The following is a 7,242-nucleotide window of genomic DNA, read 5'->3' on the forward strand; positions in this document are numbered from 1 at the left end:
TGCCATAATTGCAAGAGAGTAAATAAAGCTGAATAAGGAAACACTCTGACAAAGCATTCTGATCTTGGTAGAAAATGATGCCATTATTGTGGAACTTTATTGACCGCACAAATTTCCCGCACAACTTTCCTTTTATGGAAATTGCGGGGGTTGGGCCTGGGCGTTAACGGTGACGCAATTCTGTGGTTCATTGTATTTGACAAAAAAATGTTTAGGAAATAACTCACTACTTAACACTGAATGTTCTGATTTTATCGTATTGTAATATTCAAGGTTTAGCCTTTTCTTTCGGCTCTAATGATGACAACTTCATTAAATGAAGATTGAAGTTGCTTAATGAAGTGAAACGCTAACCGCTTCCGCCAAACACGCAGCATTCTCTGTCACTTGATTTAGGAATTTTAAGGGATTTCTTGGAACATTCAATTTATTTGCCTCTTTGATCTCTACTAGACTTACGAATTTATTGGTTTAGTTTCCTTTTTTCAACGAAAATTGGCATGTCTGATGACGACTATGTGACTGGCTTAACTCAAAGCTCAAGTTGAGTACGTGGCCTTAGAGTAAATTCTTCAATTCTTCGCAGGTAAATTCGAGAAATATCTTCCTCTAACTCACCTTTTATTCTGTGTTTTTTATCCTCGAACTTTTCTGGGCGATAGCCTGGAGGATCCGGTTTTGTTAATAACCTATGTTCCACGTAGCTCCTTGCATTTTCAAAAAATCCCTCGCACATTTGTGTGAAAGAAGGGTCTTGCGAATCACTGCTTGTGGACATTTTTCCGCAGGCTCTTTCAACCACTGAAACATATTTTGAGCTTCTAGAGAAGGCTGCACTCCTTAAAGTAGTACTTAAGACACGAGACATACTGTACTTATTAAGACTCTTAATTTATAGAAACGAAAGTGAATTTCTCTAGAAGGAAACTTTACGATTGTGATGTGTACGTGTAGCCAATTAAAAACTAGAGCCAGTTTACTGATGCTTTTCACTAGGCCACCTCGTTTTCACCCCACCGATGGTGTGACCAAAACCCTCGAACTGGTGATCGAATCAAGAAAATTGAAATGTGGAACACCTATGGCAATGAGCTGTTTATTCTGAGATCATTTGATATATAAAGAGTTCAACAAGAATCGCCATCACAGCTCTAGTTCTTAAGCCTAGTTTTCATTTGTCGGGAAAATCCCAGACGATTGGGGACCGACCGTCCCAGACTTAGCCGACTAATCAAAACCATAAATCGTACAGGTAGACATAATCTGGGATGGTCGGGGACGAATCGGAAAATAGGAAGCATTTATTTTCTCGACTTGTCCCAGATTTTTGCGATCGTTGACGATCACTCCCGACACATGAAAACTTAAATTTGTACTGTTGAAGACGTCGGTGATGGCTTTAGCTCGTTAACAATCCTCTAAATTGCAAGTTTCCAGTTTTCAGTTACCTCACTTTAAACAAAGTCAAGCGCAAATCATCTCTCATCTTTCATCTTCCATCATTCATTCATCTTCATCCTCCCAAAGTCCTGTGGCGACAGGCGAGGGCCGAAGCGACAGGTGTGGGGTACACTGGCAGTCGTAGCCGCGGACCTGCACGCAGGCGACTCAGGCCATTGGGTCGTTCTTCACTGACTGGAGCAGAAGTGGATTCCGGCAGCCGTCTGAGCGTCTGAGAAGCCCTCTTCAGGATAGCACTACTCACCTCCCTGGCACGAGGAAGGAGATAGTAAAGGTGCCCTAAACATTGCCTGCTCCTCACCTTTCCTGGCTGGCTTCCCACGGTGGGCGGGGATCCCCCCAATGCGGTCGGAAAACGAAGAAAAGAAAGATTATACCCTTGAAAACAGCCACGTGGAACGTCCGCACGCTACTTGATCGGGATGACTCAGACAGACCTAAAAGACAGACAGCGCTCATCGCCGATGAACACGCCAGACACAAGATCGACCCGCCCTCAGTGAGACCAGGCTGGCAGGCGGGGGAGAACTAACAGAGAGGAGTTCAGGCTACTCCTTCTTCTGGAGCGGAGGAGCCCGAGGAGAGACGCGAAGCAGGAGTTGGCTTTGCCATCAGAACATCTCTCGTGAGCAAGCTAGCTTGCGCCCCGAAAGGGCTGAACGACCGCCTCGCAACGATGAGACTCCCCCTTTCCCATGGAAAGAGGTTCGCCACCATCGTCAGCGCCTATGTACCCACCATGACCAACCCAGACGAAACCAAAGACAGGTTCTATGAAGAACTCAATGCTGTCATCTCCGCTGTTCCAGCTTCTGACAAGCTCATCATTCTTGATGTCGACATGAAGAACTTCTACAGCAGCCTTAAGGAAGTCTACGGTCCCATCAGCGCAGGCTCCTTCCTGCCACTCAGTGCGGACGGCACCACGCTTATCACAGAAAAGGACAAGATCCTGCAAAGATGGGCCAAACATTTTGATTGCGTACTGAACACACCGTCCTCCATCAATGATGAAGCCATTGCAAGACTGCTGCAGATCCCAGCGAACACGTCACTCGACGCTGTCCCAACTGTGGAAGAGGTGCAGAAGGCCATCCGTCAGCTCTCCAGCGGAAAAGCTCCTGGATCGGACTCCATCCCAGCTGAAAGCTTTAAGGAGGGTGGTACAGCCCTGACGGACAAGCTTCTGACTCTCGTCCAGATCATATGGGAGAAGGAATCAGTGCTGCAAGACTTCAAGGACGCTTCCATTATCCACCTCTACAAAAGGAAAGGAAACCGCCAAACTTGCGGCAACCATCGTGGAATATTCCTGTTATCTATCGCGGGCAAGATCGTGGCCAAAGTCCTCCTGAACCGCCTCAACGACCATCTTGAGCAAGGACTCCTACCAGAAAGTCAGTGCAGTTTCCGGAAAGATCGCGGGACTATCGACATGGTGTTCGCTGCCAGACAGCTTCAAGAGATATGTCAAGAACAGAAGACTGCCCTGTACTCCACCTTTGTCAATCTGACCAAGGCCTTTGACTCCGTCAGCAGAGATGGCCTTTGGAGAGTCATGCGAAAGTACGGATGCCCTGACAAATTCACCACCGTCGTCAGACAGTTTCATGACGGCATGCTGGCGCGTGTCCAGGACAACGGGGAAATATCAGAAGCATTTCCTGACACGAAAGGAGTAAAGCAGGGATGTGTCCTGGCTCCAACACTCTTCAGTCCCATGTTCTCCGCAATGCTGTCTCAAGGTTTCAGGGATTCGGTGGTCGACATTGGTATCAAACACCGCACCGACGGCTCGTTCTTCAACCTCAGGAGGCTCAAAGCGAAAACCAAGGTGAAGATTAGCACCATCAATGATTTCTTGTTTGCTGATGACTGCGCCCTCAACGCTGCCTCGGAAGCCAACATGCAGCATAGCGTTGACAAGTTCGTAGAGGCCTGCAACAATTTCGGCCTGACGATCAGCACTAAGAAGACTGAATTCATGCACCAGCCAGCACCGGGTAATCCATACGTAGAGCCCATCATCACCGTCAACGGAAAGAGACTGAACGTGGTGGACAAGTTCACCTACCTCGGCATTACCCTCTCGAGATCCGTCATCATGGACGATGAACTGGACGCCAGGCTCGCTTTTGGCAGACTCAACAAAAAGATCTGTAATCGGAGAGGCATCACAACCGAAACCAAGATCAAGGTACACCAAGCTGCAGTCCTCCTCACCCTTCTCTACAGCTGCGAAACATGGATAGTCTACTAGCGGCATGCAAGGAAGCTGAACGACTTCCACACCACCTGCCTCGGGAGGATTCGTGGCAACAAGTTGCAGAAAAAGATTCCCAACACCGAGGTCCTCGCCCGTGCAGACCTCCCCAGCGTCGTGGCAGACCACCGACTACCAAAGAAAATGTTGTTCGGGGAACTTTTAGAAGGCAAACGCTCCCGAGAAGGACAGAAGAAGCGCTTCAGACACCCTGAAGGTCTCCCTCAAGGCCTATGGGATCGAGCACACCGACTGGGAGCAAGCTATTGGCTCAAGACAGAGACAAGTGGCGTGGAGCCGTCAAGCGTGGCGCCAAAGCCTGCGAAGCGAAAAGGACCGCAGCAGCTGAGCAGCACAGACAAGTCAGAAAAGGCACCGCCACCTTTCCGGACAAAGGCACTAGTGGTGTCGCAACCAGTGAACCTATGAACGCCAGGAAGCGCTAGACACATCTCCTCAGCGAGATCCCAGGCTAATGCTGTTGTGATATGTAATTTCCCGTTCTTTAGGATCAGGTGATCTCCCACATTTGTGAATACATTAAAATATTGAAGCGAGTTGTAGTTGTGTACAACCGTGTGTTTCTTTCGTTATATTAAACTTAAAGGTATTGGAAACATAACAATTTAAATGCCTTCAAATCAATCAGCTGTCGCTTGTTACCAACACCCATGTCAAGGAGAACACTATTTGCAATGCTGAATACCTTGTAAAGAAGGAGAACAAACACATCCGTGTCTGGAAATTTGACTATGACAGTGTTGGGGGTTGTTTCTGCAATGTGAAGAACGTGCAAAATTACTTTTTGTCTGCTTCTTCCTGTGTCGAACGAAGCTCCAACATCCTATCAGCCATTGTTTCTCGACCATCAACACTAGTAAAACAAACCTCACCTTCTTTGCAGGCAAAGATTACCTACAGTCTAATTGAAATAGCATTTAGTGAAGTGTTCACCAGGCAGATCCTCTTCTTCCTCGTCCACAAGGCCTTGGTTGCGACGTGAACGATGCACTAGAAATTAGGTGGACAGAGAGGGAAATTGATGCCTCAAGAGCTTGCAGATATTGTAGTTTATTCTCATGGACAAGACAATGAAGACCACGAAGAGATTCCAGAGATGGACAATAATGTAGATTTGATTTTCGAGGCATGATAGAAACGTCATAAATGTGTGTAAGTTTTTAATAGTATTCACAAAAAAATCGTGACATCATAAGATTTTGTTGGAACGGGTAACTGAGACAGCTGCAAACATCAATGTACCCAGACACCTGTCAAGCAGGAGTCGACGATGACGATTACTATATTCCCGAATTGGGCAATGTTTCCCATGTGACTTTGAAAATAGTGGTGATATGCATGATGCTCGACTGCTTTTGATCAGGTGGAGAATGGCTTCTGAGGTCTTATTACCGAGAGAGATATATCTACGTATGTCAACTATGACATTCTGAGTAAATATACACCATTTGAAGGTCGTGTGTCTTCTCTGGGCATTTTAGGTGTAATTTTCAAAAATGACAAACTAGGTACCCCGTGATTTTTGCCTCAGATTAAAGAATGTGGCCGTACGGCCAAACGCCTCCACTTCAGAAGTGCGAACAACCTGATTTCAAACACCCTACAGGCGCTGTTACACTGTGAAATGTTTTGTGCAACCAACCTCGTTCCCAGGGTCTCTCTTCTCTGCCTCCATTGTCGTTGAGAGAAGACCCTGGTTCACGCTGGTCACATGTCTCCCAGAATCTGGGAGGTTGGCGAAATGTGTGTTAGGGGACGGGTGGCAATGTAGGCTTTGTTGACATTGCAAATAAGGGAATCAGCACGCAATTGATTTTGTGGCCAGATAACCATTGACAAAACGTTTGACAGCAGTATTTTATGTACTACACATATGGAATTCGATGTGAAAGAAAAAAAGTTGTGGTCAAATCGATCAGACGCCACAGAAAATATCCTCACGTTATTCAAGTTTTCATCCGTGTGAAGGTCCGGATCAACGAAGAATGCTAATAGTTTGCGACAATTTTAAAGGAAAGAAGATTTGTCGTGCAAGAAAACAAGCGAAACGGTTATCCATGGAAAACAAACATGTTCAGCGATCAGCCGGTGTGTTGTTATTTAAGTTCTCGTGTCACATATCGACCTCAAATCCATCAAATCAAACTGTATTAGCATGTGCAGGTATTTCATTTTGTTCTTTGATTTTCGTTTTTCTTTCGAAAGTTAAACAACGTGATTGCTAAGGTCGCAATCTTGTACAGCGAGTTGACAGTTTGACTTATGATATTTATATTTCAACAACTTCGTGTAAATTGTCGATGTCGTTAAGATTTTTTTTACCACTGCACCGCGCTTTAATAGCGTGTATATTTTTAGTCGCAGTAAAATAAAAGAGACATTTTTATCAAGCAAACGTAGTGTTTGGTGTATTCTTTTATGTTAGTGTTTGTTCTGAAGAAGCAACTTTGGCTACTAACGAAATTAATAGATTTTTAAGGCGAACGTCAATCGCCGCTCGACATTGAAGTCGTCTTGTCGATCACAAAAGCTCTTGCTTTTAGTTTGACCGCTTTTGTGGGAATTCATCTCCTGTGGGAATATAACATCAGCTCTTTTGACCTTTTTATTTTAGAAATGCCTTGTTAAACGAATATTTTTTCGCCCAGGTGCGGTTGCGGGATCAAAATATAACGAAAACACTACCCTAGTGGAAAAATGTTTGTCGACGAGTGCCACGTGACCAGCGTGAACCAGGGTCTTCTCTCAACGACAATGGAGGCAGAGAAGAGAGACCCTGGGAACGAGGTTGTTGTGCAACTTGTCTCGCAATGTTTTGTTTCATGTAACTTGTCCTGCCAATGTCGCCAAAACATTGCGAGACAAGTTGCTCGAAACATTTCACAGTGTAACAGCGCCCTAAGGCTATACGATATATGTCCCCAACTCCCCCCCCCCCCCCGTCGTCATGGTACGGCGCACTGGCGCAGGGTCCAGAGGTCCCCCTTCCCCCCCACTGGTACTTCAGCGGTCTTTGTTCTGCACATGGGCAAATGCGCCGTTATGAAAAACAGCTTTTAAGGCCTTAGTTAGTTAAATGTGACCTTATGATTTTAGCCGATCTTTGTATGATTACTATTTTGATTGGTTGCAACTTGATGTTATTTGTGATGTCGGAAGAGCATGCCCAAATGTTCAATTGAAACGGTCTCGTTTAAGTTGCATTCATCCTATATTGTCGTCACGTTGAACTCCAGCAAAAGCCCTAGTGAACTTTTGACCACTCTTCAACAATGACACGCTCTGAGACGAAAACTGGAATACTATATTTTTTCACCTGGTTGGATTTAGCACTGGGGTTTGGGTTAGGCACTACGTTGCAGCACCCCCACTTTGTTGTACTAATATCGTTCACCGCTGGTCACGGCAACGTGGTCTCGGGGAATTGACCAGTAGGTAAAATGTAATACCCCCAGCTTCCAACACAATCCCTTTCCAACACAACAAGAACTGACAAA

General features: G+C 45.7%; 1 protein-coding gene across 1 annotated transcript in view; it reads right to left on the reverse strand.

Moving 5' to 3' along the window:
- The window catches only part of LOC138042858 (glutamate dehydrogenase, mitochondrial-like), an 18,364-nt gene extending 17,425 nt beyond the window's left edge, over window positions 1-939 (reverse strand). The window contains exon 1 of the mRNA XM_068888902.1: window positions 619-939. Within this exon, the coding sequence (XP_068745003.1) occupies window positions 619-868 (250 nt within the window). The 5' untranslated portion in view covers window positions 869-939. The remainder of the gene's footprint in view (window positions 1-618) is intronic.
- Window positions 940-7,242: the final 6,303 nt, after the last annotated feature.

The sequence above is a fragment of the Montipora capricornis genome, chromosome 3 (genome assembly GCF_036669925.1).
Source record: "Montipora capricornis isolate CH-2021 chromosome 3, ASM3666992v2, whole genome shotgun sequence".
Classification (NCBI taxonomy): Eukaryota; Metazoa; Cnidaria; class Anthozoa; order Scleractinia; family Acroporidae; genus Montipora; species Montipora capricornis.